The sequence below is a fragment of the Mycena indigotica genome (assembly GCF_014461135.1).
Source record: "Mycena indigotica strain 171206Taipei chromosome Unknown Mind.scaff0005, whole genome shotgun sequence".
In the NCBI taxonomy this organism is placed as follows: domain Eukaryota; kingdom Fungi; phylum Basidiomycota; class Agaricomycetes; order Agaricales; family Mycenaceae; genus Mycena; species Mycena indigotica.
Window position 1 is genome coordinate 176,327 of NW_023503004.1, and position 24,155 is coordinate 200,481.

The window sequence follows — 24,155 nt, forward strand, 5'->3', positions numbered from 1 at the left end:
CCCATGCTGCCTCTGCACCATTCAAGCCACGGTAGTACGCATCGGCAAAGCGCGAGGAGCGTGTTGCAAATCGACGCATGGACTCAATCGGCACCGAGTCAATGGCCTCCAACATATTCTGTCGCAAATCATCTTCACAACTTGATGCAGGATACATGCGATAGATCCGTTTTGCGTACCCCCAACATTGCTCAATAAAGTTGAGCTCAGGATGGAATCGGGGAAAGAAGATGACGGTGTAGCCTCGCTTCTCACAGTGTTCCTCCAACATCGACTTCTGGCTGATAAAGTCGGGCTCAGAGAACATCATTTTGCGGAGGCAGCAGCGTGTGTCAGTTGAGCTTCGGCACTTGAAGCTTGAGCTGTGGCATTGAAGCTTGTATTTTTTGCTCGTTGCTGGGTTGATGGAGTTTGGATCGGGAAGATTGTGACCTTTAGCACGTCGTTCTTGGATGAGTGATTTCAAGCCTTTGAATACACCGTCAGCATTGTAAAGTGACTGTGGTGTGCCATCTTTGAATCGAGCATCGCGCATACGGACGCAGCGAGCAACGCCATCAGGACCTTTGACTTTGTTGAAGTTTTGAGAGGGTCCGAGAGTCATATCGATGGCACTCAGAGCATCGGGAGCACGGGCTGTATGGATCGTTGCGTTGTCGTACGCAAATGTATGGCGATCATGAGCATAGTCGCGGTCCAGAATGTCCATCGCTCTCGTGACCTGGGCAAGAATAGTGGTCGTTGTTTGATATCCCTCGCGGTTCTTTCCAGGCTTCAAAAGAACGCGCGCATCTTCAGATTCTCTGAAGAAACTGTCAGTTCAATTCAACAGCAAGTTCATGGCCAACAAACCCTGCGGCATTTAGTTTCTTTGATCGCAGCCAGCCATACTCTGGTGACACAAAGTCGCCGATCATATCACTCGCTCCCTCTCCCTTTGCCTTCAACGTTGCTGTCTCCGACTCATGGACCCAACGCAATGTTCGCCGGTCATTAGCATAGAAGGTGGACTCGTCTTGCCTCCATGTGGTGTTCGGACGGACATCGACTTCCTTACTCAAGAACAGCCTCTGTCGACATTCGAAATCGACTGTATCGAATGTTGCGTCAGGTGTCCACCAACGTGAGCGAGCCTCGATTTCCCTCCACTTCGGCAAGAAGACATTCTGGCGGTAGTCCACAACGTCAGCTCGCTCATGTCCATCTGAATACATTCCTTTCGGCTCCTTCCTCCATCGATAACCCATTTTGTGCATCCAATTCTGTGCTGTACGAACGGATATGTCACGTTTGACACGCAAACGAGCTTGGAACTCTGGGGTCCGGACATAGCGCACGATTTGTTTTGCGGATACCCATTTACCAAGGGATTGGAGGTGGAGATGGATGTCGGCTGCAATGTCTTCATCCGAAAGCATCGAGGCACTGAAGCGACCATATTTGTGTGAAGGTATGTTCTTTTTATCTTTGCAGAACGCGATTGACCACTCCCTCAGTTTCCTTCCCAACCACGTTTGCGCCCCCATCTTCCCCCCCGCTCGTGCAATCAGCTCTGACTGTGTCGTCCACCCTTTGAATCCAGCAGCTCTATACAAGCGCAAGAAACGTTGCACCGCCTCCAAACGAGCCTGGATGACAAGATCGAGTTTTGCACGAATCCGTCCAGTGCCATTTCGCCGTCGCGGCCGCAAAAGATCTTCGAGATTTTGAATCGCATCAACGACAGCATTATTCGATGGAATCTGGGCAGGAACTTGACGCGGCTTGGTGCGGTTTGGCATGGTAAAGCCGTGCTGGGAGTGCGGGTATGCAAGTGGTTCTGAGTGCTGAGGCGGCGAAGGTGGCTGTTGCGGTGAGGTTGCAAGAACTTCAGCAGGTGTCGCAGGCGGGTAAAGAGCGTGAGGGTGCACCTCCTGCGATGGGTCCCAAGGTTCGTCATCTAGTCCTTCTTCCGCTCGCTCTTGTGCTGATAATTGAGCAGGTTCAGTCGTGATCTCTGCACCACCCTCATAGTCGTCCTCAATTTCCTCCACCGTCACCTTCCGCCTCGTCTCTCTTGGATTCCCTTCCCCATCTGATTTCTCCTCGGCTTCTCCAACTTTCACTGGAGTTGTGATGGGCGTTGCATCAGCTTCGTTGTCGAATGTGGCAGATGGGATGGGACACGACAGGCCTCTCTCTCCAAACACCGACTGGCTTCCGAGTCCCTCCACATGTTCTTCTTCAAGCTCGTTCCCATCCAAAATCATCACATCCTCGCACCAATATTCATCCTCTATCGGCTTGTCCATTTCCTCATCCCTGATTTGTTCCACATTCACCACCGGCTGACTGTCCTTGTCCAAGTCACCGTCACTGCCAGCTTCTGAGTCGCTACTCAGCTCGATAACCCGTGGCTTGGAATGTGTGGACTTGGCAAAACTCTGGAAGAGTGTCGACTGTTTCACCTTGGTTCTCTTGTCATCATTATCTTCTCGTTGCTCGCGTTCCCTTTCAGCCTTCGCAAGTGACTGTTCTCTTCGCTTTGAAGGTTGTTTTCCAATCTGGGTTTTGTAATATGGTCCTCTCCGTTTTGGTCCTGCGCTGACATGGATTGTAGGGTGTTGTCGAGAGTCTGAATGGAGCACTCTTCCTGACTCTGGCAGTGCTAAGTCACAGAGCTCAAGCCATTCAAGAAGGGATTGGGTGCTTTTGGATGGGGAATGTCGCTCTCTTCTTGAACTTCGAGCACCTCATCAGTGTCGGGCCATTCATAACTTGGCTCGTCTTCCGACTCCTCTGACTCGGAAGTAATAATGGTGGCGGAGGACTCGTGAGGGAAGTGGTTCTCATTGGATGAACTTTCATCATCGCTGTCTAGCACTAGTAACACACGCTGGCGCTGTAAACAGTGAATACATGGCCACTGGAAAATTTCATGTTGCTTACTTTGGCTTGTTTCTGAGCATGTATACCAAGATTTTGCGCCTTTCTCTTCTTTTTATTCACCGGCATACTTGTCCAAAGAGATTGGAAGTACTTCAAGTACTTAGACTTGCAATTGAGCCTCAAAAAGCGCGTTCGAATGGCCGTGGCACGATCACGTGAAGTGGCACATGACGTGACATCAGTGACTGATGTCACATCTGATTGCGCTAAAAAAACTTTCTTATTTTTTTTCTTTGCTGCATTCGCTCGGACTACGCATTTCAAGTCATTCTACAAAATTTCTTGAAAAACTTTGAATTGAGAGCCGATATCAAAAATTCAAAACCACAGTTTGGTTCTGTATGTAGGACAGCTCCAGACTGTGGTTTTACATTACTTCCATTCTTGGTCCTTGTCGCGGAGAAGCAGCGCGAAGGTGCGTGACAATATCTGATCCCATCACTCGATGAAATCAATTTGCGTCTACCTTAGCCTTCGACAAGCGAAAACTCACTACCACTCTTGTCGGCAAGGCCTTCTTCGGACGGGCGTCGATCAGGCGCGATAGCGATGGGAGGCGGAGTGTTATACGAGGGGACCTTTCTGGAGCTTTCTCGGCCAACATGGGCTCTGAATTGGGCTGCTGTGGCTCTGCCTCGCCTGGTATGGCTGTCGTTGGCAGCGTGTGCGTAACGGACGATTTGGAGGATGATGTTTTAGAGAGGCCGTTGTCGAGCTGAGAAGGGAGTGTGTCGATGGACTGCGACATTGGCAATAATACCATGGCCGCCTTTTCTTCGGCTATGGGACAGTGGGAGAGAGGGAAGGTCTGTTTATATGGAGATGGATGGCGATAAGGGCACACACACATAGACGCAACACGGGTAATATCTGAATAATCTACCAGTCCTTTCTCTGACCACAACAGAAGTAAAAGTTGAACGCTTGCGTCTTAGAAAGAGACAACAATCAGAAGTTGGATCGTTCAGGTTTTCGCAGTTGCCGGAATTCACGAAGCTGATAACCGTTTATGTCGACCGCGACGATTTTTAAATTCAGGAAGTTGGGTGGAGGAAGCTACAATGAATAGCGCCGACTGGATGTATACCCTTCCGCTGCCCCAACCCAAGTTACCCAACTCAAGTCAAGAATCGTGTTAGAGCCGATTCAGCCGAAATCAGAATCTCGCTGCAGGTGAGTGCGGGTGACTATGCTTGATCTGCACCACGTGCAACTCATTGCCAACTTGAAACTTCCTCCAAACCACCTGCGACTTACGATACCGATAGCTGTAGAGTCTTGGGCGCTGCCAACACAACATTTCCGCCTTTTACCCATTGCTCAGCTCTGCAAGTCGAGTTCTGTTTCACAGTTTTCCACTACAGAGACTGAACGAACTCAAGAATCCAGCACACAACGAAGGGAATGGCATACCAAACGTCCGAAAAAAAGGCTTTCATGTCTTCTTCCATTCACCTCGCAGTTGACATTCTGCTCGAGATATTTGGCCTACTGGCCGTCCCACTGGAATATCACCTTATTTCATGCATAAACAGCATTCCTATACTTGCTTCATGCTCCCGGGCCCTCGTCTGCCGTCAGTGGTCGCCACTAGCCCAAAAAATGCTGTCTCGCCAAATAATTCTTCCTCCGAATACCCGTCAGTGGGACTAGCGTCATTTGAAAGTGACGACGCCGAGCAGGCTCCCCTCGCTCCTTGCGGCCTTGGACACGAAGACTGAGAGCAGATGGCTTTTGGGGGTGTGTGATGAGCCTAACGCTCAAACCCACTGAACCGGAGCTAGCTGCGGAGGCAGCATTTTTTGGCAGAGGTTCTGTTGAGGACGAAGAATTTGCCGCACTGGCATTTAGAGGTGTCGACGATTTCCTGCGAGTTTTCTTTGGAAGATCTCGAGAGACTTCGGGTCGGTGGCCCCAAGATAACTTCACTCAACATCACACAAGAATTTGGACCTTTTGCGGCCCAGCACCCCAGAACCATGCACTCTGTCGTCGCTTTATTTCCCTCCGTTCGCACTCTGGAGATCTCGTCAGACCTGTTGGCCATGCCCCCATTCAAACCCCAACCACAATCGTCTCTGTGCGTCTTTTCAGAATCTCAAAATAGTCATATGGACCCCGGCCGGCGGTTGCATGGTAGTAGCGACATACCTTGCGAGCGTTGCAGAGTATATGTGAACGACAGGGAATTGAGCTCAGGCTGAAGCGGGGTGGCTGGGAAAATGGAGACGATGATGATGTTGAGGTTGGGCTGAGAAGAAGATTTTTGGCTCTTGATCCCCCAGAAAAATAGATGGTCCAAAAGGGTCCTTTACTCTGTTAAATTTGTCGTGGAGTAGTAATAGTATTGTATTCATTGTGAATCAACAGATACTCATACGCTCAGGTTACTTCGAAGTCGTCAATCAGTGAGTGTGCCGATGTGATCCGAGCTTACCTGATGTGCATGCGCAGCACATTTCCCTTGTTGCTTCAGACCGACTGCAACTAACCACGATATACCCAAACTGCAAGCTTAGGAACTCTTGACGGCCTAAGTTCTCACTCTTCGGTCAGTTCTACTCAAATTCTGCGTGATTGCCGACCGCAAGGCCACATTCTCCACGGCGGCTAAACGAACTCTAGGCTCATAAACAGAAAATCGCCTTCATATAGACGCTCCTCGCACCCTAAAGTGCACTGCAATGGCTTTTTCTCAACCTAAGGTAGACGCAAATTGATTTCATCGACCGTGACTGATGTGACTATTGTGACCATCAGCACAGCCACAGCGCCAAATTTTCATGCGCGGATTCTCTGCAAGACCAACACACGTCGAGAGCGGTCATAGACACTTCTAGTATTAGTTTGGGAAATGATAGTTGGTTCCTAAGCTTCAACCTCCCCTCACACTTGCTCTCCACACTGGAATCTTCTCTTGAGCCTCGCGTAAGTCCTCTGCATACGAGGGTGGGAGAGTCCGATGCCCTCGATATTTTTTATTAGCCCATGCTGCCTCTGCACCATTCAAGCCACGGTAGTACGCATCGGCAAAGCGCGAGGAGCGTGTTGCAAATCGACGCATGGACTCAATCGGCACCGAGTCAATGGCCTCCAACATATTCTGTCGCAAATCATCTTCACAACTTGATGCAGGATACATGCGATAGATCCGTTTTTGCGTACCCCCAACATTGCTCAATAAAGTTGAGCTCAGGATGGAATCGGGGAAAGAAGATGACGGTGTAGCCTCGCTTCTCACAGTGTTCCTCCAACATCGACTTCTGGCTGATAAAGTCGGGCTCAGAGAACATCATTTTGCGGAGGCAGCAGCGTGTGTCAGTTGAGCTTCGGCACTTGAAGCTTGAGCTGTGGCATTGAAGCTTGTATTTTTTGCTCGTTGCTGGGTTGATGGAGTTTGGATCGGGAAGATTGTGACCTTTAGCACGTCGTTCTTGGATGAGTGATTTCAAGCCTTTGAATACACCGTCAGCATTGTAAAGTGACTGTGGTGTGCCATCTTTGAATCGAGCATCGCGCATACGGACGCAGCGAGCAACGCCATCAGGACCTTTGACTTTGTTGAAGTTTTGAGAGGGTCCGAGAGTCATATCGATGGCACTCAGAGCATCGGGAGCACGGGCTGTATGGATCGTTGCGTTGTCGTACGCAAATGTATGGCGATCATGAGCATAGTCGCGGTCCAGAATGTCCATCGCTCTCGTGACCTGGGCAAGAATAGTGGTCGTTGTTTGATATCCCTCGCGGTTCTTTCCAGGCTTCAAAAAGAACGCGCGCATCTTCAGATTCTCTGAAGAAACTGTCAGTTCAATTCAACAGCAAGTTCATGGCCAACAAACCCTGCGGCATTTAGTTTCTTTGATCGCAGCCAGCCATACTCTGGTGACACAAAGTCGCCGATCATATCACTCGCTCCCTCTCCCTTTGCCTTCAACGTTGCTGTCTCCGACTCATGGACCCAACGCAATGTTCGCCGGTCATTAGCATAGAAGGTGGACTCGTCTTGCCTCCATGTGGTGTTCGGACGGACATCGACTTCCTTACTCAAGAACAGCCTCTGTCGACATTCGAAATCGACTGTATCGAATGTTGCGTCAGGTGTCCACCAACGTGAGCGAGCCTCGATTTCCCTCCACTTCGGCAAGAAGACATTCTGGCGGTAGTCCACAACGTCAGCTCGCTCATGTCCATCTGAATACATTCCTTTCGGCTCCTTCCTCCATCGATAACCCATTTTGTGCATCCAATTCTGTGCTGTACGAACGGATATGTCACGTTTGACACGCAAACGAGCTTGGAACTCTGGGGTCCGGACATAGCGCCACGATTTGTTTTACGGATACCCATTTACCAAGGGATTGGAGGTGGAGATGGATGTCGGCTGCAATGTCTTCATCCGAAAGCATCGAGGCACTGAAGCGACCATATTTGTGTGAAGGTATGTTCTTTTTATCTTTGCAGAACGCGATTGACCACTCCCTCAGTTTCCTTCCCAACCACGTTTGCGCCCCCATCTTCCCCCCCGCTCGTGCAATCAGCTCTGACTGTGTCGTCCACCCTTTGAATCCAGCAGCTCTATACAAGCGCAAGAAACGTTGCACCGCCTCCAAACGAGCCTGGATGACAAGATCGAGTTTTGCACGAATCCGTCCAGTGCCATTTCGCCGTCGCGCCGCAAAAGATCTTCGAGATTTTGAATCGCATCAACGACAGCATTATTCGATGGAATCTGGGCAGGAACTTGACGCGGCTTGGTGCGGTTTGGCATGGTAAAGCCGTGCTGGGAGTGCGGGTATGCAAGTGGTTCTGAGTGCTGAGGCGGCGAAGGTGGCTGTTGCGGTGAGGTTGCAAGAACTTCAGCAGGTGTCGCAGGCGGGTAAAGAGCGTGAGGGTGCACCTCCTGCGATGGGTCCCAAGGTTCGTCATCTAGTCCTTCTTCCGCTCGCTCTTGTGCTGATAATTGAGCAGGTTCAGTCGTGATCTCTGCACCACCCTCATAGTCGTCCTCAATTTCCTCCACCGTCACCTTCCGCCTCGTCTCTCTTGGATTCCCTTCCCCATCTGATTTCTCCTCGGCTTCTCCAACTTTCACTGGAGTTGTGATGGGCGTTGCATCAGCTTCGTTGTCGAATGTGGCAGATGGGATGGGACACGACAGGCCTCTCTCTCCAAACACCGACTGGCTTCCGAGTCCCTCCACATGTTCTTCTTCAAGCTCGTTCCCATCCAAAATCATCACATCCTCGCACCAATATTCATCCTCTATCGGCTTGTCCATTTCCTCATCCCTGATTTGTTCCACATTCACCACCGGCTGACTGTCCTTGTCCAAGTCACCGTCACTGCCAGCTTCTGAGTCGCTACTCAGCTCGATAACCCGTGGCTTGGAATGTGTGGACTTGGCAAAACTCTGGAAGAGTGTCGACTGTTTCACCTTGGTTCTCTTGTCATCATTATCTTCTCGTTGCTCGCGTTCCCTTTCAGCCTTCGCAAGTGACTGTTCTCTTCGCTTTGAAGGTTGTTTTCCAATCTGGGTTTTGTAATATGGTCCTCTCCGTTTTGGTCCTGCGCTGACATGGATTGTAGGGTGTTGTCGAGAGTCTGAATGGAGCACTCTTCCTGACTCTGGCAGTGCTAAGTCACAGAGCTCGAGCCATTCAAGAAGGGATTGGGTGCTTTTTGGATGGGGAATGTCGCTCTCTTCTTGAACTTCGAGCACCTCATCAGTGTCGGGCCATTCATAACTTGGCTCGTCTTCCGACTCCTCTGACTCGGAAGTAATAATGGTGGCGGAGGACTCGTGAGGGAAGTGGTTCTCATTGGATGAACTTTCATCATCGCTGTCTAGCACTAGTAACACACGCTGGCGCTGTAAACAGTGAATACATGGCCACTGGAAAATTTCATGTTGCTTACTTTGGCTTGTTTCTGAGCATGTATACCAAGATTTTGCGCCTTTCTCTTCTTTTTATTCACCGGCATACTTGTCCAAAGAGATTGGAAGTACTTCAAGTACTTAGACTTGCAATTGAGCCTCAAAAAGCGCGTTCGAATGGCCGTGGCACGATCACGTGAAGTGGCACATGACGTGACATCAGTGACTGATGTCACATCTGATTGCGCTAAAAAAACTTTCTTATTTTTTTCTTTGCTGCATTCGCTCGGACTACGCATTTCAAGTCATTCTACAAAATTTCTTGAAAAACTTTGAATTGAGAGCCGATATCAAAAATTCAAAACCACAGTTTGGTTCTGTATGTAGGACAGCTCCAGACTGTGGTTTTACATTACTTCCATTCTTGGTCCTTGTCGCGGAGAAGCAGCGCGAAGGTGCGTGACAATATCTGATCCCATCACTCGATGAAATCAATTTGCGTCTACCTTACCGGAATGTCTGGCGGCACCATGGGACTCCGGAGAAGTACGTCTCCGACGGCGGCTCGCAGTTCATCGCGGACTTCACCTGAGAACTTTGGCGTCTAATCGGCATCAAGCCCGCCACGTCCACCGCGTACCACCCGCAGACAGACGGTCAGACAGAGCGCGTCAACCAGGAGCTGGAGCAGTACTTGCGGATCTTCACCAACTACCAGCAGGACGACTGGGATGAGCTGATTCCGGCCGCGGAGTTTGCCTACAACAACCACGTTCACTCCTCCACGCAGCAGGTCCCCTTCATGACGGACACGGGACGGCTCCTGCGCATGGGCTTTGAACCCGGAGTCCGTTCCGCCATGGAGTCAGTGAACGAGTTCCGCGACCGGATCGCCACTGGTGTTGCTGAAGCCAAGGCCGCGCTCACTAAGGCCAAAGAGGAGTACAAGCGCTACTACGACCGGAGACGGACTCCGTCTCCGGGGTTTAAGGTTGGCGACCGTGTTTGGCTGGATGCCTCTGACATCAGGACGACTCGCCCCTCGGAAAAGTTCTCCCATCGCCGCCTTGGACCGTTCAAGATAGTCGCGGAGATCAGCAAAGATGCCTACAAGCTCGACCTCCCTCCGCGCTACTCGAAGCTCCACCCGGTCTTCCCCGTCGTCAAGCTCGAGCTCGCCCAGGACGACCCCCTTCGACGGACGCCCGGCTACGACCAGCCCCCTCCGGACCTCGAGGACGGAGTCCCGGAGTGGGAAGTGGAGGAAATCCTGGACGCAAGGGTGAGGTATAAACGGCTGAACTACTTCGTCAGATGGAAAGGCTACACGACGCATCGCACGACCAATGGGTCCGCTTCGACCGCGTCTTCGCCCCGGAGAAAATTGCAGAGTTCTATCGTAAGTACCCTGGCAAGCCACGACACATTGCCTCCGCAACCTTCGACTCGATTCTGTTCCGGTCTATGCGTCAGGACGCCGCATTCAAAGGGGGGGGGGTGATGTCAGGGGAACCTCCCTTTCGGCCCGGAGACGCGCCCGATTCCGGTCCGACTCCGGTTCCGACTCCGGTCCGGCCCTCCATCTCGCCCGCACAATCACCGATCCGTCAACGCCCTCCCGACGGTCGCCCTGGGACCTCGCCTGCGACGCCACCCAAGCCTTCTGTGCCCGACAGCGGCAGCTACGGACAAGCAGTATATAGTCAGCTACCTAGCAGGCGGACCCTTAGAGTTTCTTCTCTTTGGATCCTCCCCTGCTAGGTCAGCTTCATTTGTATTCGCTTACCAATGTTCACGCCTTTGGATCCTCCCCTGCTAGGACCTTGATCTCAGGCCTCCGGGGTTGCCCTTACATTCTTTCTCTACATCGAACCCATCTCGGCACTTGCGGGAGCCTACTACGCAGCCTTCCAACCCGCCGCCTACATTCACGACCTCTCCCTCCCCTCTTCCCGCCCGCTGGCAACGCCGCTGAGCACGCAGTCCACCATGGTGCTGCTTCAGCTGGCCAACTTGTACCTCCTATTCGCGCTCAACGAGCATCTCGTGCTCTCTTCAACATTGTCGCTCAAGACCTGGCGCCGGCTGCTCTTCGTCCTTCTCGTGGCCGACTTTGGCCACCTTGTCAGCATGGCGCCGCTTGGGACAGATGTTTTCTGGCGCGCGTGGGAGTGGAACGCGATGTGCTGGGGGAGTGTTGGGTTCGTGTATGCTGGGGCATCTACGCAGATGGCGTTTCTGTTAGGTGTGGGACTGGGAGTGAAACGCGCGAGATGGGACCTAAGCTGGATGTGGAATGAACTCCACAAACAAACAAAACACCCATCACGTGGTCGGTGTGTTCGGGGCTCCATGGAAAGTATATCCATGCTGCAATCCATAAGAAGCAAGTGCTGACAAGAGTGAATGGTGAAAAGTAGAAGATGAAGAGAAAGAGGAGGAGGTGATGATGTGAGAGGGCCAGGTAAAGGTTGAGCTGAGCATAATAACAGGTGTGACATCTTGAACATGTCTCTTGAGGTGTGACCTGTACTCCCCAACAACTAACCCAAAGGCAACCTAACCAAAACCCAAAACCAGAACTAAAACCCAAAATGGCAATGGTCACAGTCACAGCAATGGTCACAGTCACAGTCACATCCGATTTGTTTGAAGGTTTTATGTTTTCTGTTGTTTTTGTTGCTTTTCTTCCTCCTAATAACATAGCCACCACCACCAACTGCATCAAGAGCAACAGCTGCCATGCTTGCAGCTCCAAAAGGGGTCGCACAATCCAGGAAAGGCGACGTTCCCAGAAGGGAAGTGCATATCAGTGGTATCCACATCTAACCACTCTTACATAAGCGACACCAGTTCAGAAGTTGGGACGATCTTCTTGGAAATTGAGGGATTCGGGGTTCAAAGATGTTTGGCGAAACAAAGCAGAGACAACGACGGATAACAACGGCAGAGGTTCGATAACGATAACGGCGACAGCGATCAAGAACGGCGATAACGGACACACACCCCGCTTCAGTCCGGGGTCAACTCTATTCTGCCTTATAGCTACGATACAGCGTGAATTTATACCCCACACGACCCCGCATTATGTCAGCTTCCCCAGACCATCGGGGGTGGCCCCGACAATCGGGTGTCCCCTTGATTCCCCTTGGCGCGCTTCCCCTTGATCGGCCCCCGCACTCGGCCTCCTTGACACACAACTCCTCCATTCCAGACCCCTTGACGTATCCTGGGCGTCCCAAGGAGGCCTCCTTGATGTATCGGGTGAGGCGGAAGCACCGCCGGTGCGAACTCCTTGATCGGCCCCCGTCTTCGGCCTGCGGCGTAGCCCCGCGATTCGGTCATGTGACCGCCGATCCGGCCTGCCCGGTCCCACTATCTCACTCCGTGCTGCGTGTCTAATGCGTCGTGCGCTGCAATAGTTGTTCCCATGCCACATATATGGCGCCCACACCACATCCCATGGCTTTGTCCATGCTGTGGGACACGTTCTTGATGTCCGGCGGCTGTCGGCGACTCCTCCACTGCCCCAGATTCACGATCTCCGGTGCCCGATGTGATGCCGATCCCAGAGTCGGCCTGTTGTAGTGTATCTCTCACCACTACCCTAACGCTGCACCCATACTCGAGCGCCCTGCTGTACCTGCTCAACTGCTGTCTCCCGCCAGCTAGCGTCCGGCCTTTCGTCACACTGGGTCACGCGCTTGCTCGGCGTCGCTGTTGCGCTTCGCGTGCACTTGTTGACGTGCTAAGCACCTGTTGGGGACGCTATTCCGTCATCTTCCTGCAGTTCTGGAGCTCCGGTAACCACCGGCAAGGCACCACTGCCTCCGGATTTGATGTCCGCATCGGCGCGACTCGGTCCGCGGCCGGCTCTCCGCCCGTTCGAATCAGCATCAGCCCGCAACTGGGCTTTTTGAAAGTTGCCCTGTGGGGCGCTTCTGCGTGTTTCCCACGGTGCACGCATCCCGCGCTCGTCAGGAGAAGCTAGTGCGGGTGAGGGGAAGAACAAATCGGTGCGTGTTTGGTCTGCTTTTCTCATCTTCCCCAATTCACAATGTTGCAGGACTAGCATGTTCGTGTGCTGGTGTATAGCACACATAACGTCCCCAGTGTATATGCGTTTAAAATTCACACCCTTTTTCAACAACGCTCACCAGCCGGGAGCCGAGCGTCAGGTAGGGCGACGTCGTGAAAGAGTTGCTCGTCGCTCCAGAAAAACGCTGAGAATTCGAGCGTAAGGAGTCGGACAGCGGAGGAAGATGGTGCCAGGAGCTCAATGTTATGCTCAGCATTGGCAGCCAGATCGGCCGGGTATCCTGAGCAGAAGGAGTCGGAGGCGGGAGACTCTCAGAGGAACAGGTAGTCTGGGCGGGAGGCCACAGAGGATTGCGGAGCTTGGAATGCATTAGGCGGGGGCAGTGTGCGGAAGGAGTGTTTGCAGTGGGTGAGTGCTGTTTGATAACGGAGTGGGAAGGCAACTGCTGACGCTCGAGCCCGGCGAGCCGACGCTGCGTGTGTCATCCAAGTCGATATGTGTTGGGGCCATGAGGTTGTAATGACTACATTCAACTTTCAAAGGTCAGATGCCCGGTTCTGCGCGACACGCGTGGCACGCACCTCATCCAACTATCTTCTCCACTTCGTAGGTGTTTTTTGTGTCTAAACTCTAAATCGGCCACCGCGATAGTCCGTGGACCTGTCTCAGCGGCGATGTCCAGAAAACTGCGGACCACGCACCTTGCCGGTCCCCGCGCCAGACCTAGAGCTGATTCCGCAACCCACAGGGACCCCCTCTGTGGTCCTCGCCTGACAAAGTCTTTCGCACGGCGCTCCACCCCCCATGCGCAGGGCAATGTGGCGCTCGTACACGAGTTGCGCTGAGCATTTTCACAGTGTTTTGAGATGTTTCTACGCGCTAGACACTGCGCGCGACACGTCGTGGTCGACGGAGAAGAAGAGAGGAAATTATCGGTGATCCGATGTGACGCAGTGACGCCACGTCATGATTCGTGACACCCTGACGACAGGTTGCCTCCGCCCATCATGCACCCTGCATTCGATCTGCGGGTGCTTGAACGTCTGCCACTTCGACTTCGCGTGAGTTCCACTGCTTCGCCGTCCATTCTGTTACAGAAAGTATCTAGACCGTTGCCGTGGCCCTTGCTCGGGCAACTGAGCCTCGGGACCTTTCACACTTCGCCGATCTAGTGAACGTCGAAAGGCGATGGACGCCTTTCCTGCTGCCTTTATACTGGGTGCTTCTTGACTCAGAACGAATCCCACCTCCAACTGCCCTTGACAATCCCTCGCCCCGCATCGACTACACGCTGCACACTGCCATGATGTCCATTCGTGGCTTGTTAGCAGCGCTAGATGAGACCAGAGGAACGCGCATAGAAGCCCAACTCGGCGCGGACGGTGCTCCGTTCCGAGAAGCGTGGTACCGCATCATGCCCTGGGTCTCGTTCCTTCAAATGACCTTCGATGCTATCCCCCCAATATATCGACACATCCACAAACTCAACGAGACAACCGCGCTCCATGCTTTCCTTCGGTATACCAGTACCGCGTTCTCCGAACACCCAAGTTCTAAAGACCTCGCTGTGGTACCCGGTTTTGTACGGCTGCTTTACCGCGTATGGGTCATCGTGCTGTCCGGAAATTCGACGTTAAAGACTGCCATTGGCCTTCCTGATGCCGTCTGGAGTATCTACTCCTTCTTACCCTGTGAAATCTCTGCTGCTCAAATTGAGGAGAGCCTCGAGGGTGCCGGGGGGTGGTCTAGACGATGTGGCTGCTCTCTATGCCGCTCATCTTCGAGTATATGCCGATTACCTCAACTCAGGACCTCCCATCGAGGCCGTCGGCACGGTCGTCGGTCTCTCGTTGTTCGTGTGGATTGTCGAATCTCTTGGCAGAATCAGCGATGCTCTCAGACACACATATCAACGGCCGTCCAGTTTGGCTCACCCAGGCCCACTCTTCAGCGCGTTTCTCCGCCACCTCAGCATTGAAACCATCGTCAAGCTGGTCACCCATTTATGCCTCGTCGACACCGCTGCTTTCACTGTCGAACGCTTTGGCCAATGGGAAATCGCTCTCGGCGGCCTCATCACGACCGTGGCTCTCGCCATGATACGCAAGCGGGCCGATATGTGTTCCCTCCTTCGGCAGGGTACATTGACCCCGTTACTTATTGCGGTTACCAAGGAACGTTATGTACAAAGGAAGATTGTCTCCGAGAGGGTTTTTGCCATCATCCGCGAGATACTCATGCCGGCGACCCTACTTTCTTCGATTAATCACCTCATTTTCCGCAGCATCGAGATGGCTGGCAAGTTTCTGATCTCTCCCGCGTTCCGCCAATCCCCGTGTCGTCAACCTATGGCAAACTTGCTCGAAATGGTCAAAGTTCACAGGGATATTCACAAGAAGGCGAGAACTATCGACTCCATGCGGCTATCTTGTGATTCGACGCAGGTTTGTGCCGGTTTTTGGCATGGCTTTATAGTCTATACTTATCGCATCGTACCTGCTAGTGCGGCCAGGTTGGCTTAAAGATGTCATTCAAAAAATGCGCCGGCTGTAGAGTGCGATTCTATTGCTCTGTCCGCTGCCAACGGGCGGATTGGAGGGCAGGGAACCATCGAATGCAGTGTTCAACCCTGCATTCTACCGCTCAAGGTCAAGCCCCAGTGTGTGTATTTCCGAGAAGTTCACACCTTGCCAGAAATCTACGATGTCTTTTCTTCGCGCGACCTACGGGATATAGCCGTCATTGCGTACGAGCACTACAAGCACAATGCTAACCAGTATCACTACGCCATTGCGTCTCTCGCCGGCCACTGCACGGCGCCCGGATCGTATGCTGTCATCGTTGATTATACTCAATGGGCCAACTGGGGGCCAATAGTGATGGCTTTCGCTACCAATGACTCCGACCAGATGACTACTCTCAACAAACACCCGCAAACTGTGGCGATGCTGAAGGAGTGGCTCGATCGCGCACGCAGAAGCCAAGGTATGATGGACATACACATCGTGCAACTCTCCGTTGGTGCGGAATTACACTCTATCATCCTTCCGCTGCGCTGGAATGAGCCACCCATGCTTATCCGTGATGTTGGAGTATATACGAGAATAGTAGGACTGGGACTCGCACAGTAGGACTCAGTCCTACTTTGATGGGTCCCAGTCCTACTCCCGCGGCCCCGGAATGGGACTCGCATCCCGCATATCAACCCCAGGTGATGGATCGACAACCATCGCATCAACGGGGTGGCGGCGCCGGCCGCGGCGGCCGGGGTTTTCCACCCCGGACCCCGACCAGGGGCTTCGCCCTGGACCCACCCTGCCGGGGGCTTCCGCTCGCCGCGGGGCCCGCTGCACGGAGCGTGGCATCTCTTTTCAGCTGATTTCATTATTTTTTGACAGGGTTGCGGCGCCGGCCGCGACGGCCGGGGTTTTCCACCCCGGACCCCGACCGAGGGCTTCGCCCCGGACCCCACGCTGCCGCGGGCTGCCGTTCGCCACGGAGGCCCGCTGCGCGGTGCGTGATCCATCTTTTTATGATTGATATTCTGATTTTCGTTGACTTGTTAGGGCTCGGCTATGTGTTCTCGGCGCCGCGAGAATGGGACTGGGCCATCAAAGTGGGACTGAGTCCTACTCTGTGAGTACCACTCCTACTATTCTCGTTACTGCTCGTGATGTTGCAAGAAACCTCCTGGCTCCTGGTGGCGAGCGTGTTATCGATTTGCAGGACTTTGAAAGGTTGTTGAAGGACAGGAACGTCCTCCCGGAGGGGAGTGATAGTTTCTATCAGCTTCTGATTTGATTGTTCAATACATATTCTGACATTACGCTGTTTGCCCTATGGTTGATCTATTTTTGGCTGCTCTTCATATGATAAACCACTTTACTAAGGTACCACAATGCCTTCGGCCTGCTGCACAAGCTCCGCAAACGGTTCCAACTCGCCGCCGGCCCTGCCCACGAGCTTATTCAGCGGCCAGCCTTGCCAATGCCAAGTTGAGCACCGTCCAGGCCCTTCCGTCCTCCGCAGACTTCCTGGCGCTGTGGGTCGGATCGGGGTAGGGGGTGGTGATGAGCGACAGACGAGGAAAGGTGACTACGAGCAAGCACACAACGGGCACGGCGAGGCGCCCCTTGGGAATCGGCGAGTCGGCGGTGTTGAGCGTCCTCAGGGGGGCAGTCCGTGGGCCGCGCTATCAGACCCAATGTCCCCTATCGGGCACCGTCGCGTCAATATTCAGCGTGAGCTCTTCCAGAAATGCACAGTGTTGCGCGAGGGCCAGCAAACCCCGCAGCGTTGCTCGGGTCGGTTGGCGGTGGCGGGGCCCAACACGTGCCTTGTTAGTCGCGAGATGCAGTCGGGCAATCTACGGCCATGCCTGGGCAAGCTGCCGAAGCCGGTTGTCATCGATGTCAATGTTGCAAGAGAGCCGAATATCCACTGCCTGCAGCGCAGTATAGCGAAGGAGTGGGTCTATGAGCGCAGCTGGATGCGGTTCCCACTGACTTTCGGGGGGGTAGTTGATGGAGAACAAGAAGTTGCGGAGATGAGGGCCGCTGCACCGCTCAGAGAAGGCATCAATGACATGGTGCAAGAAGGGATCATACGTCGGTGCTGAGTTGACCTGGATCTTGAGCGTCTCCAGCGTGAGCGCTGTCCAGCAGTAAGGGAGGCGGGCGAGGTTGGGGAGGTGGTTACTGGTTGTACAGACAAGGTTGAAGAGCTCTGGCGTTGCGAGAGCGACGTGCATGGCCGCGCTACAGGGCGCCCGGAGGGAAGGGGAAGGGGAAGTGAGGGGAAGGGGAAGAAGATGCTCCGGCTTGGCATCTGCGCACGAACCACCATCACTGCACGTGCTTGATTCCACATCAATTACGCCAAGTTTCGAGGCGGCCATCAAGCGTGTCATGGTGTGACAGATGACTTATCCCTCCTTCTTTTATCCCTCTTTGTGCATCTAGACACGCGCCGTCGTGGACGGTGGACTCCTTCGATAACGATGATGGGCGATGCGGAGGTGAGTTCTGGGCTGCTTCTACGCATGACAAAGGCTGAGCGCGAGCGGCAAGATCATCGCTGAGCTGGCGCGCCTGCGGATCGAGATCGACGCGACAAAGGCGGATGTACGCGCGATTGGATATGTAAGTCCACTCTCTGGGACTCGGAGCTGTTCTTATAATGCTTTAAGACGCTGGACTCATTCAGCGCGCACCCGCTGAAGGCGATTGAGGGAATACAGGCCCAGTTGGCGGAGCAGGCTGAGCTGCAGACAGTGCGTTGTTTTTTGAAAGAAAACTTGTACTGACATTTTGGATTAGGAGCACTACGAGCTGCAGGGTCGCTTGGAGCACCCGTGCTCTGCCGTAGACGTGGATGCGCGGCTGGGGGAGCTGGGGGAGTGGGAGAAGAGGCTGGTGATTGAGCGGGAGGTTTGGAGCGAGGTGCTGCCGGTGTGTCTGCCGCCGTTGTCTTGCTTCTTGCCCTCATTTCCGACGCTCATAGCTGGTAATGGGCTCACGGGAGGCAGCATCGGCAGAGGCAACACAGAAAAAGACGGCGAAATCTCCGCCGACCCGAGGAAACGTTCCAGGCGCTGTCTCTCCGAGGCTGACAGTGCGGACTCAAACGACACGACGCGATACTCCAGTGCGTCTTCAATACCGTCGAAGCCATAGACCTATTTACCTTTGCAGGTTCAGCGACCAAACTCGTCTCGCCGTCCCGATCCGCCTTCAACTGCGTCCGAAACGTCTGGTCTTGCCGCGAGTCCCGCGGCAGTCGCCGTGATGGGGAGTTCTGGAACTCCTCAAACGCCGCGGAAAGCGAAGAAGGTGACCACGATGCCCGTGGTCAGTAGCTGTGCTGCCAGTATCCATTCAACGGCACTCCAGCGCGTCGTCAAGTCTGCCCCGCCGACTCAAAGCAGAAGCCCCACCGAAAAACCGTTACGCGGGGCACAACCGGAGGCACGTTGCGGCTCTTGAAACTCGATGTATTCTCATTGCTGTAGTCACCACGCCCTCCGCCCGACATCGCGCCCGCACCGAAGCGTATCGCCTCCGTAGCAGCGCTTCCACCCATCGAAGTGGTCCTCCCCGCAGCGCATTTCGCGTGGCTGGACGAACCCTGCGAGAACGAAGAGCAGGCGACGCCCGGCATGCGGGAGACACCGCCAACAACCATCGAAATGAAGGTCGCGGTTCAGACTATTCCCCGGCCTGGCGACACACCTCTCCGGGCTCCGGCTGCGAATACCAGTGCGGTAGCTCCGACACCACCCGTGGGGGCCCCGGCTACCCCAGTATCGCCCCTGCGCACCCTCCGGTTTCGGAAAATCCATCCTGTCGCTCCGGTCTCCGCGGGCCCGAGTGCTGCGCCAGCGAACGTGAATCCAAACCCAGCCCAGTCAAAGACCCTCTCGGATGAGGGGCTGTGGTATCAATTCGTTGACCGCAAGCTTAAGCTGGTACCCCTTCCTGATGCGTACCTGCGCCACCGGCGGTTGGCCAATGAACAGACTTCGGTGTGTCGATCCAGGGACTTCGATGCCGTTGCTGACTGAGGACGCGTTATAGCAGCAGAGGGTGCGGGCGCGGCGCGACGCGCGAGATGCGATTCAGAGGCGTGCGCGTGCTGACCCTCCCGTGCGGCGATGCCGGCCATCTCATCTTGAAGACGCGGTGCCGGTGCCATGGGACGTGCTCTGCGCCAAGGCGAAGCCTGTCCCGCCAACGCAGCACGATCGGGACCGGCGCGACCGGTACCGCCCTCGGCCCCCTGGCGGGGACTCGCTACTCGGCCGGATCGGTCCGCGTGTTATGGCTCGGCCGCCGCCGGACGGTGAGCGTGCCGCGAAGAGGGCGCGGCGCGGCTCAAGTCTGGAGCCGGGGGAAATCGACGAAGGTTGGGAGAGTCGATAGCGGCCGGCGTCGGGCGCGGGACGTGGCGCGGAAGCTGGTGAAGGACCAAGAAAGGCTACCGCTGTCGGAAATGGGAACAAATGTGACGGATTCAATGTATTATTAGTATTCGGAACGGATGGGTGGTGTTCAGATGTTTGCACGGCTGATCAACCGGTGGTGCGATACCTGGCCTGGGTTATTGCGCGCGGCAACGCTGAGAGGACGGGGGGAAATAATGATGGATTCGCGCGTTGAAATACAGAGTGGTACCGCCATACGCCGTTCCGCTCGCGCATGCCGGCGGAGCGGGCCACTGAGCGCCCCGCCTGCAGCTGTAACTCTCTCTGAATGTTGATAATGGTGCGCCTGCAAAACCGGACGTCAGCGGCGGTGCATGAAGGATGACTGTGGCCACACACTGGATGTATCGAGTGGGCCGCCCCAAGCTCTCGCCGTATGCTGCGCCTAAGAGCCGCTGAGCAAGCGGGAGAGCACTGGCCATGCAGCCCGACGCGGTGGCGACGTGAACCAATCAGCGACAGCACGAAACGGAAAACTGTAGCGCACCCGTTTGGACGCCTACATCATCTCGAAGCCGTGTCCCCCGCTGTGGCGCCACAGCAGGCTCCGGCGGTCTCGTTCGACTCCTCAGGCTCACAGCCAACCAATAGCATCGCACAAACGAAGCGGGCCGTCCAGCGGGACGACAAGTTGAGGGCTGGGAGGAGTCATTAGCAAGGAATAGTCGACAATGGCGACGGGGATCGTAGATGGCGAGCAGAGAGAATTGCCGGAGGGAGAAGGGGGCGGAAGGAAGGAAGGGAAACGGGGATTTGCCCGTGATTGACGTGGCGCGCACGGACCATGCCGTGTTGCACGTGCCACGTCAATCGCCTCTTTCTTCCCGACCACCATGTGGCATGTCTGGGCGGCGGCATAGCGCACCCGACTCTCATATTGACGACCACCGCAGCCTCCACCTCTTATGGTCGGTGTGACGACGTCTGTTGGTTGTCCCTACACAGCACAGGCAGTGGCGCCGGCACTGCCTTCTCGTCTCCGCCTTCCAGATGTCATCCCGCCATACCACGCCTTCCAGCGTCTCCTCTTATCTTCCCAGGTTATACCACCGCCTCGTCTCACACACAAACACTGCCGAAGACGCACCGCATCTCGGACTGAAGTCACGACAGTGTTGGCCGGTGCGAATTGCGCCCGCGTCGGCTAGGAAGGGACTTTGTGTGCGCGTTTTTAGTCCTTGCTCACTATCAATGCTCTGACCTGCGAACAGAGTCGAGTTCATCCACTTTGGTGCACCAAGCACTGCTGCCATGTCCAGAGAGAGAAGTGGAACTGCGATTCCGGCGCTGTACCTGTCAAGCTGGCATGAGATCGGCAGACTTGCGCTCGGGATGACTCGTCGTCTCGTAGCTTCTCCCGACCATGACCTCGAGCCTGGCTCTATTCCCTCGATCGACGTTCTCTCTGTGCCAATCCGCACCATCCATGCTGCGCGGCCTCGCCATTCGCTCCACCACCTGTCCACCTACCGACAACGCGGGTAATCGGCTGAGCTTCACGAGTAGCAGCACAGGCGATGAGCCTGTCACACAGAGATGCACCTACGCCGGCAATGGAGGGACTTGTATCTATATTGTGCGTCGCTGTGGTGTTATGGCAGTACAGCTCATCTGCAGCCTCTAGAACGGCCAATTGGCCCCCGGACCCCCAACATGTCCTTTTGTGGAGGACAGTGGAGGTGGCACGAACCCGGCGCCGCCCACCACAGTACCTCCGCAAGCCTCGACAGAGCAGCATACTCCCAGTCTCACAAGTGACATTCCCCTCACAGCGCCGACTGGCCAGCCTAGCTCCACATCTGTTTCTCGGGAGGCTGACTCGGCAGACCACGGAATCGTGAGTAGAACTTCGACTCAAGATGCAGCAAGCGATATCTCCCTCGCAATGCCGACCAGTCGGTCTTCTTCTCTGATCCGGTCATCAGAAGCAACTCCACCTTCGAGCATGACGCTGAACAAACCCACCAGCCACGGCGGTTCCACATCGTCAGCGAGACCTTTATCTTCCAGGCGCCTTGCCCCAGCTGCCGTTGTCGGCATCGCTATTGGTGTTGTCCTGCTCATCGCTCTTGCTTTCCTGATCGTCTTCCGCGTCATTCGCTGGAAACGAAGGCGTGCATTGGCCACTGCTGTATCGCCGTTCACCGAGGTTGCACCGCCGTCCGACGGAGCGGTCTCGCGGAAGGCTTTCCGTCCCATATCGCTATCTGCCAATCCACCAGTTGACAGCAGCGGCGAACAAACGTCGATGGAGGGTCCAGACAGGCATCGAGCAGAGAATGACGCACTACGTGAGCGTGTCAGGGAATTAGAGCATGAGCTGGAGTATGCGAGGGAGGAACCACCAATGTACACCGTGGCGCCGAGAGACTAGAACTAGTAAATGAAGTTGCTGGGGCCTCCTGTTCGGAATTATGCAAAGTGGTCGAGCCGGATGAGCTGGTGCCGATGTGGGGGACGATCTTGGCCAGCGTTTGAAACGTCGAGAGACAGCTCTGCAAACATCTCGCTCTTTTTGTGTGAACTCCACCTTGCCCAATGCCCATGGCACAAGAAACTCATCGTCCCGGTATCGCATCGGCGTATACGGCCCTTCGCTAGCCCGACAACGGGGCTACACTAATTGGCCGCTGCAGCCGCTGCAGTGCCGCGTTAGTGCTGCAGCACTGCTGCACTTCTCGTGAGATGCCGCTGCACTGCTGCTTATTTAGAATTATGTTTCACAAGGGAATGCTGGTTAGCCATGGTTTCAGGACCTAGTGTAGATCTAGCATACATGGTCACAACTTGAAAAGAAAATTCTTGGCAATATTTTGACCTATATAGACTCAACTCCTCAGTGAGACAAGAGGGGGGGGGTGTTTCCACTCCCATTCAGCCTGCTGAGTGGCCAAGTCACTGCAGTTACTAGGATGTACACTCTACCCAAAAAGGAAAATTTTGAATAACATTTCAAGAGCCCAGACCTAACTCCTCCTGGGAGCCCAGTGAGGTAAGAGAGGTAGCTTTAGACTTACTCACCCAATTTCAGTAAATTCTAACACTGGGCACAGAAGTAACATAATTTCCTTTTTGGATCAGCTCATCATCTGACATAGAGAGGAGGGAGGAAATCTCATAGATGTGATATGCAACAAGTTATATATAGAAATATGCCCAATGGATAGTATACCAGAAGGCCAATTCTTAATATTATGTCCACCACAGAGATTTTCTAGTATTGAATATCCAAGACATTTAAGATAATATTTCTACCAGGTTATAGTGGTTTAAGTTGTTGAAGTCTATGTTTTAGGAGATGAAAGTTAGGTGTAGAAGACTCCTAGGCTCTCATCAAACCTTAGATAGCCATGCACATCTCAATAGCAGGCATATATCATAAATTTCCTTTTTTGGTAAATTGGTTTCTATAGATCTACAGGAAAGAGTTGGATCCAATGTGAGCCATACCATGTATACTTTGCTCTCTCACACATGCTCTTACCAAGGTACAAGTCTTAATAATATATCCAGGCTTTGGAATTATAAAGCCAAGAAACAGCACCAGAAGTACCAGCCCATAGATCGCAAAGGCTGCAGTGTTGTAGATAAGATGATAAGGGTTATTGAAAATAACCCTTATTTTCAAGGTAATGATATACCCTTATCTTGTGGCTAGTCCAAGATAAGGCCCTTAATATGCTTATTGATTGCATCAAGTAACAGGTCACAGCTGCACAGCCGCCTGTCAGCATGGGTGCTGGGCCACATGGGTTGGCTAATGGAGCTGTTGCTGGCAGAATACAGTGGTAAGGAACTTGATGATGGTGCAATGGAGGGCTCAGGCAATGATTACAACCTTTAAATGAGCTTCAAACCTTAGTGTCCCAAAAAGGAAATTCCCTTAATAAGACCCTTATTATCAGGACCCTTAATAAGGGCAAATTCCACAATAAGCCCTTATCTTGGAGACTGACCCTTATTAAGACCCTTATCTACAACACTGAAAGGCTGCCACGTTGACATGGGCTGCAAGCAAAGTGAGCCACGCAGACGCCGTGGAAGCAATGTCAGAGGCGTGATATAGGCCTAGGATGATGACGAGTAGGGCGTTGGAGGCGCCCAGAAGCCACACAATGGTGTTCTCCATCTCGCAGATGGATGTCGAAGGCAAGATGCGTGTGGCTGTGTTGTGTCAGGTGACGCTTTCGTAACAACGCCGTCGCCGACTCAAGGGAGAAGTCACCTTCAGCGCGCGGCAGTGCTCCTAGCGGTAACTGTGTGTGTAGCGGCAGTGTACATGTGTGTAGCGGCAGTGTGACGGTCCCGCTGGGGTGCCGCACCACTGCCGC

At 53.9% G+C, this 24,155-nt stretch overlaps 5 protein-coding genes across 5 annotated transcripts; 3 read left to right on the plus strand and 2 right to left on the minus strand.

The window, feature by feature from the left end:
• Positions 1-306: 306 nt before the first annotated feature.
• Positions 307-3,733, minus strand: MIND_00563300 (uncharacterized protein; the record flags this gene model as incomplete). The annotated part of the gene is made up of 4 exons (XM_037362406.1): positions 3,422-3,733; positions 853-2,543; positions 433-803; positions 307-362 (listed from the first exon to the last, which is right to left on the minus strand). The coding sequence occupies exons 1-4, from the start codon at positions 3,689-3,691 to the stop codon at positions 307-309; spliced, it is 2,388 nt and encodes a 795-aa protein (XP_037220327.1). The 5' UTR covers positions 3,692-3,733.
• Positions 3,734-6,730: 2,997 nt separating this feature from the next.
• Positions 6,731-8,910, minus strand: MIND_00563400 (uncharacterized protein; the record flags this gene model as incomplete). The annotated part of the gene is made up of 4 exons (XM_037362407.1): positions 6,731-7,230; positions 7,280-7,472; positions 7,523-8,797; positions 8,845-8,910. The coding sequence occupies 4 exons, from the start codon at positions 8,908-8,910 to the stop codon at positions 6,731-6,733; spliced, it is 2,034 nt and encodes a 677-aa protein (XP_037220328.1).
• Positions 8,911-10,792: 1,882 nt separating this feature from the next.
• MIND_00563500 (uncharacterized protein) lies at positions 10,793-11,103 on the plus strand (the record flags this gene model as incomplete). Its single annotated transcript, XM_037362408.1, has 2 exons — positions 10,793-11,004; positions 11,049-11,103. The coding sequence occupies 2 exons, from the start codon at positions 10,793-10,795 to the stop codon at positions 11,101-11,103; spliced, it is 267 nt and encodes an 88-aa protein (XP_037220329.1).
• Positions 11,104-17,784: 6,681 nt separating this feature from the next.
• On the plus strand, positions 17,785-19,762 carry MIND_00563600 (uncharacterized protein; the record flags this gene model as incomplete). The annotated part of the gene is made up of 8 exons (XM_037362409.1): positions 17,785-17,859; positions 17,912-17,983; positions 18,031-18,114; positions 18,161-18,292; positions 18,345-18,488; positions 18,536-18,808; positions 18,853-19,365; positions 19,418-19,762. The coding sequence occupies exons 1-8, from the start codon at positions 17,842-17,844 to the stop codon at positions 19,760-19,762; spliced, it is 1,581 nt and encodes a 526-aa protein (XP_037220330.1). The 5' UTR covers positions 17,785-17,841.
• A 1,425-nt stretch (positions 19,763-21,187) lies between these two features.
• Positions 21,188-22,198, plus strand: MIND_00563700 (uncharacterized protein; the record flags this gene model as incomplete). Its single annotated transcript, XM_037362410.1, has 2 exons — positions 21,188-21,400; positions 21,449-22,198. 2 exons carry the CDS (start codon positions 21,188-21,190, stop codon positions 22,196-22,198), a joined length of 963 nt encoding a protein of 320 aa, XP_037220331.1.
• Between the last annotated feature and the right edge of the window lie 1,957 nt (positions 22,199-24,155).